Here is a 16,455-nt window from a genome sequence, read left to right on the forward strand (position 1 = left end):
ATGCTCAGTCCCGCAGCCTGCCGTCACCCCCTTACAGAGCCAGAAGACAGGTGAGTAGAAGAAGAAAAGAAGACTTCAGTGATGGCATTCTCTGAGGTGCCGCACAGCGCGCGGACGCTGCACGCCAAGCTCCCACATATACACAGCACTACAGGGGGCGCCGGCGCCCTGGGCAGCTAATATATCCTCAGCGGACACTGGCAAAAGAGGGACATTAGTGCCGAGGCACTGTCCAAAACCCGCGCCAGTATAATCATAGAAGAAGCGGGACGAAAGTGCGCCATTAAGGGGGTGGAGCTTCGTCCTCACAGCTCACTCTGCGCCATTTTCTCCATCAGGCTGCAGAGACGCTGGTCCTTCCTTCACACTGACAAGTATCGGTGCAAAACGGGGGGGACACTGGCTAATTTGGTGCAATAAACCTTATATTAAAAGCGCTACAGGTCTGAGGCATTTATTGGGCGCTTCAGAACCGCTGATTGGGCGCTGGGGTGTGAGCTGGCAAATCTCCTCTTTGTCTCTCTAACAGGCTTTACTGTGGGTCTGTCCCCTATAGGCCCGGTGTGTCTGTGGGTGTTTGGTGCACGTGTGTCGACATGTCTGAGGCTGAAGGCTCTTCCCAGGAGGAGGCTGTATTAGGGACACAAACGGCTGCGGGGGTGACTCTGTCAGCACCGCCAACGCCGGATTGGATAAATGTATTGAACGCCTTGAATGCTAATGTGGCTCTTATTAGTAAGAGGCTAGATAAGTCTGAGTCTCAGACCCAGGCATGGAAGAAATCTGTAGAAGATATGTTATTGCAAAGTCAGCTCCCCTCAGGGTCACAGAAACGTACGCTGGCCCAGTTGGCAGACGCTGATAACGACACAGACTCTGATTCCAGTGTCGACTATTGCGATTCCAGATTAGATCCAAAATTGGCAGAGAGTATTCAGTACATTATTGTGGCGGTTAAAGAGGTGCTACATATCACTGAGGACCCGGCTGTCCCTGATAAAAGGGTCTGTATGTATAAGGAAAGGAAACCCGAGGTAACGTTTCCCACCTCTCATGAACTGAACATGCTATTTGAAAAACTCTGGGAAGCTCCTGACAAAAAGTTTCAGATTCCCAAAAGAATTAAGACAGCTTATCCATTTCCCTCGGCTGATAGGGAAAAGTGGGAGTCGCCCTCCACCGTGGACAAGGCCCTGTCACGTTTGTCTAAAAAAGTGTCTCTACCGTCACCTGACACGGCGGCCCTTAAGGAACCTGCGGATCGTAAACAAGAAACTACGTTAAAGTCCATTTATGCAACCACAGGTACGCTACTCAGACTTGTCATTGCGTCTGCGTGGGTAAGTAGTGCTATCGAAAAGTGGGCAGACAACTTGTCTTCTGAAATAGATACCCTAGATAGGGATAGCGTCCTCTTGACGTTGGGTTATATCAAGGACGCTGCAGCATACCTTAAGGAAGCTGCGAGAGATATTGGTCTTTTGGAATCAAAGGCCAATGCCATGGCAGTCTCAGCTAGACGAGCGTTGTGGATTCACCAATGGAATGCTGATGCTGATTCCAAGAAAAGTATGGAATCTCTACCATATAAAGGTAAGGCTTTATTTGGTGACTGCCTTGATGATTTGGTATCTACAGCTACCGCGGGTAAGTCTTCCTTTTTGCCTTATGTTCCTCCAAAAGAAAACGCATCACTATCAGATGCAGTCCTTTCGGCCCAATAAATACAGAAAGGGCCGAGGTTCTTCCTTCCTTGCCACTAGAGGAGGGGGAAGAGGTAAACGATCTCCAGCCTTGTCAGGCTCCCAGGAGCAGAAGTCCTCCCAGGCTTCTGCCACTTCCACCGCATGACGTTGGGGCTCCTATGCGGGAGTCCGCACCGGTGGGGGCACGTCTCAAACTCTTCAGTCAGTTTTGGTTTCGTTCGGACCTAGACCCATGGGTTTTACAACTAGTATCCCAAGGGTACAAGCTGGAGTTTCAAGACGTTCCCCCTCGCCGTTTTTTCAAATCGGCCTTACCAGCTTCTCTTCCGGACAGGGAGGTAGTTTGCGACGCATCAGGGTTCCCCAGTCACAACAGGGAGAAGGCTTTTTATTCGAGCCTGTTTGTGGCTGAAATCCCTGAATTTCTATTTAAAGAAATTCAAATTCAAGATGGAGACTCTCCGAGCAGTGATCTCCAGTCTGGAGGAAGGGGATTTTATGGTGTCTGTGGACATAAAAGATGCCTACTTACATGTTCCCATTTATCCTCCGCATCAGGCTTACCTGAGGTTTGCAATTCAGGATTGTCCTTACCAATTTCAAACGTTGCCGTTTGGTCTGTCCACGGCACCGAGGGTTTTTACCAAAGTGATGGCGGAGATGATGGTTCTCCTTCGCAAGCAAGGAGTCATGATTATCCCATACTTGGACGATCTCCTGATAAAGGCGAGATCCAGGGACCAGTTGGTGAAAAAAGTTGCACTCTCCCTGACAGTCCTTCAGCAACATGGTTGGCTCCTAAACTTGCCAAAATCACAGTTGATTCCGACGATGCGGTTGTTGTTTTTGGGAATGATATTGGACACAGAACTACAGAGTCTCTTTCTTCCAGTGGAAAAGGCTCTGGAACTTCAGAGTCTGGTCAAACAAATTCTGAAACCAGCAAGAGTGTCAGTCCATCAATGCATTTGGTTGCTGGAGAAGATGGTTGCGGCCTACGAGGCCATTCAGTTTGGCAGGTTCCATGCCAGAGTGTTCCAGTGGGACCTGTTGGACAAGTGGTCCGGGTCCCACCTACACATGTACCGGAGGATAATCTTGTCTTCCAAGACCAGGGTATCACTCCTGTGGTGGCTGCACAGCTCTCACCTCCTAGAGGGGCGCAGGTTCGGGATTCAGGACTGGATCCTAGTGACCACGGATGCAAGCCTCCGAGGCTGGGGGGCAGTCACAATGGGAGAAAACTTCCAAGGAAGATGGTCAAGTCAGGAAACTTGTCTCCACATAAATGTTCTGGAGTTGAGGGCCATTTACAACGGCGTTCTGCAAGCAGAACATCTTCTTCGAGATCTGCCTGTACTGATCCAGTCGGACAATGTAACAGCAGTAGCGTACATAAACCGTCAGGGCAGAATGAAAAGCAGAGCGGCAATGGCAGAAGCCACAAGGATTTTCCGCTGGGCGGAAAAGCATACAAGCGCACGGTCAGCGATCTTCATTCCAGGAGTGGACAACTGGGAAGCAGACTTCCTCAGCAGACACGATCTCCATCTAGGAGAGTGGGGCCTCCACCAAGAAGTCTTCGCAGAGGTGACAAGTCGTTGGGGAGTTCCTCAAGTAGACATGATGGCATCTCGGCTCAACAAGAAGCTTCAGAGATATTGTTCCAGGTCAAGGGACCCTCAAGCAATTGCAGTGGATGCACTGGTGACACCGTGGGTGTTTTCAGTCGGTGTATGTATCCCTCCACTTCCTCTCATTCCAAAAGTTCTAAAGATCATAAGAACAACAAAGATCCGGGCGATCCTCATTGTCCCAGACTGGCCAAGGAGGGCTTGGTATCCAGATCTTCAGGAATTACTCATAGGAGATCCCTGGCCTCTTCCTCTGCACGAGGACCTGTTACAACAGGGGCCGTGCGTGTATCAGGACTTACCGCTGCTACGTTGGACGGCATGGCGGTTGAGCGCAAAATCCTAGCCTCTAAGGGTATTCCCAGTGAAGTCATTCCCACACTTATTCAGGCCATAAAGGTCTAAACATTACCACCGTACTTGGAGAAAATATGTTTCTTGGTGTGAATCCAAGGGGGCTCCTATGGAGGAGTTTCGGCTAGGACGTTTTCTCCATTTTCTACAAGCAGGTGTGGATGCGGGCCTAAAATTGGGCTCAATTAAGGTACAGATTTCGGCCTTACCGGTTTTCTTTCAGAAACAATTGCCTCCCTTCCAGAAGTTCAGACTTTCGTGAAAGGCGTGTTGCACATCCAACCTCCATTTGTGCCTCCAGTGGCACCATGGGATCTTAATGTGGTGTTGCAGTTCCTTCAATCACATTGGTTTGAACCTTTACGGAAGGTGGAGTTGAAATTCCTCACTTGGAAAGTGGTCATCCTGTTGGCCTTGGCTTCTGCAAGGCGGGTGTCTGAATTAGCGGCCTTGTCTCACAAGAGCCCTCATTTGATCTTCCATGAAGATAGAGCTGAATTGAGGACACGTCAACAATTTCTGCCGAAGGTGGTTTCCTCTTTCCACATGAACCAACCTATTGTGGTGCCTGTGGCTACTGACGCTTTCGCTGAGTCAAAATTTCTGGATGTGGTCAGAGCTTTGAAGATTTATGTCGCCAGAACGGCTCAGATTAGGAAAACAGAAGCTCTGTTTGTCCTGTATGCTCCCAACAAGGTTGGGTATCCTGCTTCCAAGTAGACCATTTCTCGCTGGATCTGTAACACGATTCAGCAGGCTCATTCCACGGCTGGATTGCCGTTACCGGAATCGGTAAAAGCCCGTTCTACTAGAAAGGTGGGTTCATCCTGGGCGGCTGCCCGGGGGGTCTCGGCATTGCAACTTTGCCGAGCAGCTACTTGGTCGGGGTCAAACACTTTTGCAAAGTTCTACAAGTTTGACACCTTGGCCCATGAAGAGCTTAAGTTTGGTCAATCGGTGCTGCAGAGTCATCCGCACTCTCCCGCCGTTCTAGAGCTTTGGTATAACCCCATGGTTCTATGATGACCCCAGCATCCTCTAGGACGTATGAGAAAATAGGATTTTAATACCTACCGGTAAATCCTTTTCTCTTAGTCCGTAGAGGATGCTGGGCGCCCGTCCCAGTGCGTACTGTCTCTGCAGTTATTAGTTGTGGTTACACACATGTTGTGTTACGTTATTGTCAGCGTGTTGCTGCAAGTGTTCATGCCGTTGGCTTGTGTTCTGTTGAATGCCACGTTCTGCGGCATGCTTGAGGTGTGAGCTGGTATGAATCTCACCTTAGTTTAACAATAAATCCTTTCCTCGAAATGTCAGTCTCCCTGGGCACAGTTCCTATAACTGGAGTCTGGAGGAGGAGCCAGTTCACACCCTTTCAAAGTCTTAAAGTGCCCATGTCTCCTGCGGATCCCGTCTATACCCCATGGTTCAATGACGACTTCAGCATCCTCTACGGACTAAGAAAAGGATTTACCGATAGGTATTAAAATCCTAATATATGTGTGTGTATATGTATGCATGTGTGTGTGTGTATGTATGTATGTGTATATATATATATATGTGTATATATATATATGTGTGTGTGTGTGTGTGTGTGTGTATCTATATATATATATATGTATATATATATAGTGTGTGTATATTATATATCCATATAATGTATATGTCACTATCTCAGTAGGGGACCCAATAATGTGGGATTTTGGATAAGAGATACTCAACCTGTAATGATATATTCTACAGGGTGTCGTGCTACCATGGTAACCACAGTCATATGACTCATGTTGGGCGCCCCTCTGAGCTTTTGCCTTCTCCTTCATCTTAAGTGGCTATTCTAAATTAATAAAAGCATTGTTTAGACTGCTATGTTACAGTGATTATTTACCATGGGTATCCGTGCAGTCTCCAGTGCAGGGCTAGTCTTTATGCTTTGTGTAAATGGCTTTGCTATTAAATAGGAAGATTTTCTAGGATTCCTTCCGATGGCTTATTGCAACACTGTACTATGCATGCCTAATGTGTATTTCGTCTCTGGCTCTTAGGCATTCTGTGGGTCATCCATATTCTGTATGGGCATTTGTTTACCCCATTGTTGTACTCATTACCCTCCCTTCCTTTTTCCCTGCTCTTTTATTGACCCAAACTAAGATGCAAAACGCTACAGTTACTGTATGCTGTTCTGTGAGGCTTTCATCTTACTGCTATCTGCCTTCAAAGCTCAAACTTGGCTGCACCCCGCCCCTGCACTTGTCATCGTCAGCGCCTCTGCAGGGCAACTGCTATTCAATGCTTGTAAATGGAACACAGAAGTGGCATTGTTCAGTTCTGTCTAGCTCATGCCACCTCTTAGGACTTGTGTTATTTAAACATATGATTTGCCAGATAGGCTTGATGCCATTATGAGATTGCTAATTATTCCTTTCTTTTTTTTTTATTTTACTTCTTTGAAAATGGATTATGGTTGCGGCGGAACAGTTTAATTTTTGTGTGTGCTATAATAACCACAGCTTTACATGGTGTCTTTGTGCAGTTACAGGTCAGTCGTTGACTATATTGATACTCAGTTTGAGAATTACCTACAAGAAGAGCTGAAAATTCGACGTTCCCTGTTCAACTTCCATGACTCCAGGATACACGTCTGTCTGTACTTCATCACACCGACTGGTCACTCCCTGAAATCCCTGGACCTGGTTACTATGAAGAAGCTGGATAGTAAGGTAATATGAAAGCAATTTAAATTTTTTACACAGGCGTATTTCTGTTTCCTTAAATCGGGTCTTTATGATGATGGTTGTAGCAGAGGAATTCTTCCCATGTGCCCCAAACAGTCAATGTGCCATAATGTCTTCATACCAGGGGTGGGTTTCTAGTATAAACAGGTTGAGTATCCCATATCCAAATATTCCGAAATACAGAGTTTTTGAGATGAGTGAGATACTGAATCCTTCGTTTTCTGATGGCTCAATGTACACAAACTTTGTTTAATACAGTTATTAAAATTATTGCATTAAATGACTTTCAGGCTGTGTATAAGGTGTATATGAAACATAAATGCGTTCTGTGCTTAGACTTGGGTCCCATCACCGTGATAACTCGGTATGGTATGCAATTATTCCAAAATTCTAAAAAATCTGATATCCAAATCCGACTTCTGTTCCAGAGCATTTTGTATTCTGATGCGAACTGCTATAAGTAATAAGGTTGTATTCCTTGTTGTAACCTGTTGCTCTAAAATTCTACCTATACGGTAATCAAAGGGGTAGCAGCAACTCTAGGCTTGTTATAACACACACAGTTCATAGATGTAAAAGCCCAATGCGCTGATTATGACAGAATAATTAACATCTGTAGAATTAATTTTAATTACAGTTTCTTTTTGTCTCTTGCGTCCTAGAGGATACCGGGGCTCCATTTAGTACCATGTGGTATAGATTGGTCCACTAGGAGCCATGGGCACTTTAAGAATTTGATAGTGTGGGCTGGCTTCTCCCTCTATGGCCCTCCTACTAGACTCCGTTTAGAAAATGTGCCTGGAGGAGGCGGTCACGCTTATGGATGCTCCTGAAGAGTTTTCTGCATTTCATTTCTTTTTTTGTTATCAGGCAGGACTGGATGGCACCAGCCTGTCTGCTTCGTGGGACTTAGGGAGGGGGAACGGCCCAACCTCTTGAATGGTTAATGGTCCCATTCCCCTGCTGACACTGAGCTCCTGAAGGAACTATTCGCAAGCCCCTGAGCTCCTGAGGGAACTATTTGCAAGTCCCACCACGGCGAGCGTACATTCCCGCAGCACGCCCCCACCCCTAACAGAGGCAGAAGAATGAAGAGTGGTGAGTACTAAGCTGGCGTTCCGGTTAACGGGGCGATGGCCATTATGGCGGCATGAGGGTACGGAGACGCTCGGCTTCTAACCTGGGCTCAATGCATCTCCAGACACAATACATAGCTGTGTACACAGTACCAACACTGGCAAAAACAGGCTTACAATGGTTTTCTCTCCATTTTAAGCATCAGTCAGTATAAAAAAAAGTGGGAAGACCGCGCGCCATTGAAGGGGCGGGGCCTTATCTATGAGCCGATCCAGCAGCTCACCAGAGCCATTTTCCCTCTGCAGTGGACAGAGACAGACGCGGACTGACAGGAACGCGCAGCTCCTCTGGAGAGACTCCATATTACTTCAGTAGTACCAGGGGGAAGGGTCATAGCAGGGGGGAAAGCGATTATTAGTGTACTAAGTGCCCTATCAGGGTACTTAGTCTGCGACCCGGCTAAGTTTGGCATTAGCGATAAGGACGTGGTAGGGGCTGTCTCCAAATAACTGTGTCTCCCTGAAGGGCTCTTTGTGGGATAATTGTGCTTAACCTTTTCCTGTGTATGTGTGCTGTCACATTGTCAGGCAAAGAGTGTGTTTCTTGTACAGCGGAGTGTTCCTCTTCACCAGGGGGCTCACTACTGGGTACTCAGGGCAGTGCACCTTCCCAGAATAGCGGGGCTGAACCGGAGTGGGTTAATTCCATTAAAGGAATGATCTCCAATATTTCTACGAAATTATCCTGCAATGAGAAAGAGACGCAATACTTAAGACAGTCTGTGGTTGAGTTTATGAATAGAGACTTAGTCCCCAAACCAGCGTCTCAATCCCCTCCCATTTGTCTGCAAAAACTATCTCTGGCCCATATCCTGCAGTCTGACTCTGACGGGTCAGGTGGATTTGCAGGGGGGGGGGGTGATGCTACTCTGTCACAGGGAATAGAGGCTATCGGAGATGTTCTGCAAATTCCTGACAAGGTGTCAAGAGAATTGTGAGGATCTTATTTTAATGTAAAAAAAGAAGTCCTCAGTCACTTTTCCTGCGTCAAAGGAATTAAATACCCTGTTTGAAGAACCATGGGTTAATCCTGATAAGAAATTTAAAATCCCTAAAAGGTTGCTCTCATCTTTTCCTTTTCCTCTGGAGGATAGGAAAAAAGAGAAAATCCAGATAGTGGACGCATCAGTCTCTAGGCTGTCACGAAAAATTGTATTGCCAGTCCCTGGTGCAGCCTCCCTGAAAGACACGGCTGATCGTAAAGTTGAGACTACACTCAAATCATTGTACACAGCTGCTGGGGTGGCCCAGAGACCCACTATTACATGTGCGTGGATCACAAAAGCCATTGCTAAATGGTCAGGTAACCTAATTGAGGGGTTAGATTCCTTGTCTGGGGGGGGGGGGGGGGGGGGGGTTGTTTTACTCCTGCAGCATATACAGGACTCTGCACATTTTATGGTGGAAGCCATAAAAGAGATAGGCTTGCTTAATGCATGGACCACTGCTATGGTCAGTGGACTGCTGATGCGGACTCCAGGAAAGGCGTGGAAGGCCTCACATTCACAGGAGAGGCCTTGTTTGGGGATGATCTAGACAAATGGATCTCCACAGCTACTGCGGGTAAGTCTATGTATCTTCCTTCCGCAGCTCTCCCAGCCAGGAAAGCTTATTCAGCTTCAAATTTACAGTCCTTTCAGATGGCCAAGTTTAAGGGCAAATCCAGAGGTACTTCTACGGCCTCCAGAGGTGCAAGAGGTAAACCACGCAAACCAGCAACTGCAGGTGCTCAGGAGCAGAGCTCAGGCTCTGCTTCCTCAAAGCCTTCAACATGACAGGGGACCGCGATGACTGGAGGGCTGTCAGGTGGGAGCCTGACTAAAATTTTTCAGTCACATCTGCTGAAGTTCGTGCCGGGATCCCTGGGTCATAGATCTTATTTCCCAGGGCTACAGACTGGAGTTTCAGGAGCTCCCACCTCACAGATTCTTCAAATCAGGCTTACCAGTTTCACAAGAGGCAAGTATAACCTTACATGATGCCATTCAAAAGCTTGTACAGACCCAGGTCATTGTTCCAGTTCCACCTCATCTGCAAAACAAGGGATATTATTCCATCTTGTTTGTAGTACCGAAACCGGACGGTCCGGTAAGGTCGATTTTGAATCTTAAATCATTGAACCCATACTTATGAGTGTTCAAATTCAAGATTGAGTCTCTGAGAGCAGTTATCTCAGGTCTGGAGGAAGGGGAATTCCTAGTGTCTCTGGATATCAAGGATGCGTAAATTCACATTCCGATCTGGCTGCCTCATCAGGCTTATTTACGGTTTGCACTGCAGGACTGTCGCTACCAGTTCCAGGCCCTGCCATTTGGTGTCTCCACGGCACAAAGGGTATTCACCAAAGTGATGGCAGAGATGATGTTTATACTCCGCAAACAGGGAGTTAACATAATTCCATACTTGGGTGATCTTTTGATAAAGGTGCCATCCAGGGAGAGGTTGCTGGACAGCATTGGTTTCTCAACCAAACTTCTCCAGGATCACGGGAGGATTCTGAACCTTCCGAAATCTCAGAGCCAACATGGAGGCTTCCATTCCTGGGAATGGTACTGGACACGGAGTCGCAGAAAGTGTTCCTTCTGTTGGAAAAGACATTGTTAATCCAGTTGATGGTTGGGGGTGTCCTGAAGCCAACCCTGATATTGGTGCATCTATGCATTCATTTTCTGGGGAAAATGGTGGCATCTTATGAGACGCTTCAATACGGAAGGTTTCACGCAAGACCCTTCCAGCTCGATCTGTTGGACAAATGGTCTGGATCGCATCTTCACATGCACCAGAGGATCCATCTTTCGTCAAAAGTCAGAATCTCCCTTCTGTGGTGGCTACAGACTTCTCATCTCGTCGAGGGTCGTGGGCTCGGAATTCAGAACTTGATTCTGTTAACCACGGACGCAAGCATCCGAGGTTGGGGAGCAGTCACCAAAGGGGTGCAGTTTCAAGGAAGATGGTCAAGTCAGGGCGACGTTGAAACATTTACCATCACATTTGGAAGAAATATGTCTCTTGGTGTTAGAGCAGAAATTATTCTGTGGTGGAATTTCATCTGGGGCGTTTCCTGCTTTTTCTGCAGTCAGATGTGAGCCTGCGTCTGGGCTCCATAAAAGTCCAGATTTCGGCCTTGTCCATTTTCTTTCAAAAACGATTGGCTTTTCTCCCTGAGGTCCAGATGTTCTTGAAAGGTGTTCTGCACATCCAACCTCCCTTTGTGCCTCCCACGGCAACTTGGGATCTGAATTTGGTGCTGCAGTTCCTCCAATCGGACTGGTTTGAACCGTTGCAGGAGCTGGACGTAAAATATCTTACGTGGAAGACTGTCACACTGTTGGCCTTGGCTTCATCAAGACGTGTGTCGGAGCTGGGAGCTTTGTCTCACAAAAGCCCCTATTTAATTTTCCATGAGGACAGAGCTGAACTCTGAACTAGTCAGCAATTTCTTCCTAAAGTGGTGTCTGCGTTTCACATCAAACAACCTATTGTGGTTCTGGTTGTCACAAACACCTCTGCTACTTCAAAGTCTTTGGATGTTGTGAGGGCTTTGAAGGTATACGTAGAGAGGACAGCTTATCGCAGGAAATCCGACTCACTGTACGTTCTCTGATTCCACTAAAATTGGGTGTCCTGCTTCAAAGCAGACAATTGCATGCTGGATCAGACTCACTATCCAGCATGCTTATTCCACGGCAGGTTTGCCGATTCCAAAATCTGTACAGGCCCACTCTACTAGGTCGGTGGGTTCAGCTTTACAGCTCTGCCGAACAGCTACTTGGTCTGGTTCGAACATGTTTGCAAAGTTTTACAAGTTTGATACTTTGGCCTCTGAGTATCTTCGGTTTGGTCAATTTGTTCTGCAGCAGCCTCTGCACTCTCACCCGGTTTGGGAGCTTTGGTACATCCCCATGGTACTAAATTGGTCCCCAGTATCCTCTAGGACGTAAGAGAAAATAGGATTTTTATTACCTACCGGTAAATCCTTTTCTCGTAGTCCTTAGAGGATACTGGGTGCTAGCCCAGTGCTTCGTTCTTCCTGCACTGTTACTTGGTTAAGTATTGTTGGTTCAGCTGTTGCTGTTCCTGCTTAAAGTTGGGTTAGCATAGCTTTCCTCTGTTTGTGTGTGCTGGTTCGGAATCTCACCACTATCTTTATCTATTCTTCTCTCAAAGTATGTCCGTCTCCTCGGGCACAGTTTCCTAGACTGAGTCTGGTTGGAGGGGCATAGAGGGAGAAGCCAGCCCACACTGTCAAATTCTTAAAGTGCTTATGTCTCCTAGTGGACCAGTTTATTTATACCCCATGGCACTAAATGGAACCTCAGTATCCTCTACGGACTACAAGATATGGATTTACCGGTAGGTAATTTAAAATTATATATATATATATATAGATATAGATATAGATATAGATATATAGATATATATAGATATATATATATATATAGAAATATATTATATATATATATATAATATTATATTTATATATATATTTTTTATTTAAACAGTGCAGTATCCAATTACCGTGGTTAATTCCTTTGCCGCGGCTATCCTATTAGCCCTGATGAGCCGTTGCTTATCGGGGATTTTGGTTCACCTGCCTCAGGCAGGCATACAAATTCCCCGATAAGCGCTGGCTTTTTTCGGTGCTGCGGGGCGAAAATACAAACATTTCACTGAATCTGTTTTTAGAGAATTTTATTTATTTTTTTATTACAGGAGACCTAATTGGATACCCCGTTTAATTTTTTTTTTTTCTTTTTACAGTGGAATATCGGGGGGGGGGAATTGCAATAAAACTTTTTTTGGTGTTTTTTTTGTTTTTGTTTTGTTTTTTTTTAACTCCCAAAGATTCATTGAGGGCAATTTGTTACTGCCAATAGTATTTTATTGGTATAAACAGACAAGTGTACAAGAATAAATTGCAGTGTAAATTAGTTTTGTGGAAAACAAAAATACACACAAAAATATAAAGTCAGACAGACAAACATAAACTACATAGTAAAAAAAAATAATGCCATGTAAATACATACATATATATGTGTATTTCTTTTTTAATTAAATTCCAGATTGTGAATGTAATAGTCCTATGTATGTGCCTGCAGTTGTACACCCCAGGGCCTGTGTGTTTGTGGCTGACCTGCATGTGTGGAATTCTCAGTAGTGACAGCGCCTGCAGTGCAGATGCACAGCTGAATGCGGCCATTAGGCAGCAGTTTAGAACGCCTCCCTCAGCTTGTATTCCTTAAGGAATTTGAGAGCACCTCTGATTGACCCTTCCTTTAGATGTTTTATCTACCACCGTGTGGTCCCTTTAATGTAAATGTTGTGTATTGTAAGCGTCTGTCCCAAATCTGTGCTCCTTAATTAATCTGGAAGTGTGAAAGCTACTTGGTGGCTACACTGCAGAGCTCTGCATCTTTTTATTTTTATTTTATTTTTTCATCTGGCTCTGCATGTGTCAGAAGAAAGTGACTGCTTGATAAAAGCTTTGATTATATGTCTGTTCCCAAGCATGTAGGGGAGTGGTCATTAACCAACAACTATATTCACTGCCTAAAGCTTTCATTACAGTGTGTGTAGTGTGTGAGGTCTGGGGAGAGTTCATTGGGAGTGCTAGAACAAGTTGGAGGTGGGTTAGGAGAAGCATGCAGAACATAAACAGTCGGGCTTTGTAAAACAGTAACTTTTTATTTTGCCAGAGAAGAATGGAGTGGAGGAACACTGTTGCACTTACATAGCAGATGGGCATCTGGTCCATTCTTGGTTGTTTTTCTCCTACACATTGCACTCCTCATATGAATGTATCCTCCTACTCCTCACTTTAGTCCCTAGCAGATCTAACACGTGATTACAATGACATCCTGCCAACATGCTTGTAATGTTCTGCTCCTGACACCTCAACATCAATAGTCTACTGATTCAGAGAATTGACTTTACACTAGAAACATAATTGATTACTGTTCTAATGTGAGCATAAGTTTGGGGGTAGGGCGATTCATCGCTATACTTGGAAACGGTTTCTGTTAAAGTCTAACAATACCTAGATTTACAAAGTAAAGGTTTAGTCATAGCTTTACGAACAATTCATAAATACCAACTTGTAGAAATTTGTGCTGTAATAAAATAAACTTCCTATCTGTATGTAAATGTCTAAAAACATCACTGGTATAAGAAAGTGAGAGAGATGCACTAATAAGATATTAAATGAGCTGTTGCTAAAATATTTGTGTATACGTAGACCATTTATTGACAACTTAATCTATTTTCCAATTTTCTGAAGGTGTATACACGTTACCCTTATTTCCAACAACAGTCTGCATGCAAACAAAGAACCTCCTCATCTCATCACAAAATGCCTTTCTCTTGCTCCACAATTGCACCACATGCCTCTTAGTCCCCATTTTACATAAGATCCAAGCTCCTATGTACTCCATATTTAACACTATATTTCTAGGAAGCAGAGTGGGAGATCTTGCAGGATCAGCCATTTCAGGCTATTGCTAACTAAGTAATTAACAGCGAGTCTGCGGCACATAAGTAAATATCTTCCCTATGATCACAACTTTGGGGCTCACAACAGTTTGATGCATGTTTCATCTGCAGCTCAGGAATATAATGGGGTGAATTCAGTTGATTAAAATGTTGGTTCCCGTCTAAACATGTTATTTTTTTAGACGCCAAAATGAACAGTCACAATTAAATTGTCGTGGTTTTGGGCACCTAAAGTCCTGTGTTTGGGCGTATCCCCAAAGTGTTGGGTTTTGTTTGTTTGCTTTTTTGTTATATTTTTTAATTAAGAAAATGTCACTTCTTTCTACTTTTAAACTGCTTCAGCTCTCCTCCTTTCCAATGGTTTAGTCGGATATTTATGTTGTCTACAAAGTGCTGTGAAAAGTTTGGAGAAATTTTTCTGGAATAATAAAAACGGGATTTCATGTGTATGCTGAGCCAGGCACCTCTCATGTTAGATCCAGCTATGTAACATTAGCGCATGCATCACATTTACCTCAGGAAACTGTCTGAGCACATGCACTTGGTTTATACAAGGAGATATGGAATGACAGGGTCAGTGATTAATGTTAGTCACGTTTCCCTAATATGTACACAGTATGTAATGAAATGTCTAGACAATGTAATTAATGAATGTGAGTCACTTTCTCTTACGTCCTAGAGCAGGGGTGAGGAACCTCAGGCCCGAGGGCAGTGGAAGGCCCGCAGAGCCACTTGATCCGGCCTGGCCAGGCTCACCTAGCCAGGCACCCACTGAGATTTTGTTACTAGTGGGCGCCTGGATTCTAAGGGCTGTAACACACACTCCGGTTTTTCCCGGATGGCAAAAAGCCGGACAAACTTTGTCCGGCTTTTTGCCATCCGGGAGAAACCGGCAGAGTCTGTCACACAGGACGGCTTTGAGCCGTGTGTGATGCTGTGCGCATGCGCAGCATTAGACACGGCTTGGGAAAAAACCGTTGTGTGTGAAAGCTCCCCTTCACACACACACGGTTCACTGGCTGCAGAGACGGCCAGGCGCCCGCCCGGCAGCCGGTGAGACCCGGCAGCCGGGCCGGGACCGTGCCGTGTGTAAGGACACATTGCGCTGCATGTGTCTTTACATCACTGCAGCGGTTTAAAGCCGGCCGGGTGTTAGCCTGGCGGCGCCAGCCGCCTCGTGTGTTTCGGCCCTTACCCTCAGTAGCAGCCGGAGGCAGGAGCTTCCGGCTCTGGCAGTGTGCGTGTGCTGCTGTGCGGTGTTAATGGGAGAGATGTCAGGACATCTCTCCCATAGTTCTGAGGAGCAAGCGGCCAGGCGGAGGGCAACGGTCTGGAAGCAGGAGCAGGGCTGGTGAGTATTGTGTTTTTTTCCCCCTTTTAATGTGGGTGTGTAAGCGTCGCTACTAGGGGGCATATCAACTGACTGGTGGAATATCTACTGGGGCATTACAAGTGACTGGGGGCATATCTACTGGGGGATATCTACTGACTGGGGGCAGGCTCATTTTTAAGTTGTTAATTTTTGTATGGCCCCCGAAGGATTTTATAAATATCCAAATGTCCCTTGGTAGAAAGAAGGTTCCCCACCCCTGTCCTAGAGGATAGTGGAGATCCATTTAGTACGATGGGGTATAGACTGATCCACTAGGAGCCTTGGGCACTTTAAGAATTTGATAGTGTGTGCTGGCTTCTCCCTCTATGCCCCTCCTACCAGACTCCGTTTAGAAAATGTGGCCGGAGGAGCCGGTCATGTCGCATGGAAGCTCCTGAAGAGTTTTCTGCATTTATTTTTTCTGTTTGTTATTTTCAGGCAGGACTGGATGGCACCAGCCTGCCTGCTTCGTGGGACTTAGGGGAGGGGGGTGGCGCCCAACCTCTCGAAGGGTTGATGGTCCTGTTCTCCGCTGACAGGACACTAGCTCCTGAGGGAACTATTCCCACGCCCCACCACGGCAAGCGTACATTCCCGCAGCACGCCGCCACCCCTAACAAAGCCAGAAGATAGAGTGGTGAGTACTAAGCTGGCGTCCTGGTTAGCGGGTCACCAGCCATTGTGGCGGCATGAGGGTACAGAGATGCACAGTTTCTACGGGGGCAGCGGAGTCTACGGACTTAGTACACAGTGCGAACGCACCGCTTCTGAGGGAGCGAACTCTAAGTACACTATGGGTGTACACAGTACCCAGACTGGCATTACAGACTTAAAAGTCGACTGACTCCATTTTAAGCACTAAAAATTACCTCAGCCAGTACAAAAAAGCGGGAAGACCGCGGACCATAGAAGTGGCGGAGCTTCACTGTGAGCGGATCCAGCAGCTCACCAGCGCCATTTTTCCTCTGCAGTGGACACAGACGCTGACTGACAGGGACGCACAGCTCCTCCGGAGAGACTCAGATTACCTCA

At 46.1% G+C, this 16,455-nt stretch overlaps 1 protein-coding gene across 7 annotated transcripts in view; it reads left to right on the forward strand.

Moving 5' to 3' along the window:
- SEPTIN8 (septin 8) overlaps window positions 1-16,455 on the forward strand; it is a 362,068-nt gene that overhangs the window by 178,423 nt on the left and 167,190 nt on the right. For 6 of the 7 annotated variants that reach the window (XR_010179623.1, XM_063928171.1, XM_063928174.1 and 3 more), the window contains one exon: window positions 6,225-6,411. Coding sequence is in view for 6 of the 7 variants with exons in the window: in XM_063928171.1 (XP_063784241.1) it covers window positions 6,225-6,411 (187 nt within the window). In the remaining variant the exon portion in view is untranslated. The remainder of the gene's footprint in view (window positions 1-6,224; window positions 6,412-16,455) is intronic. The other variant, XM_063928173.1, reaches the window with a different exon arrangement.

This window comes from Pseudophryne corroboree, chromosome 6 (genome assembly GCF_028390025.1).
Source record: "Pseudophryne corroboree isolate aPseCor3 chromosome 6, aPseCor3.hap2, whole genome shotgun sequence".
Classification (NCBI taxonomy): domain Eukaryota; kingdom Metazoa; phylum Chordata; class Amphibia; order Anura; family Myobatrachidae; genus Pseudophryne; species Pseudophryne corroboree.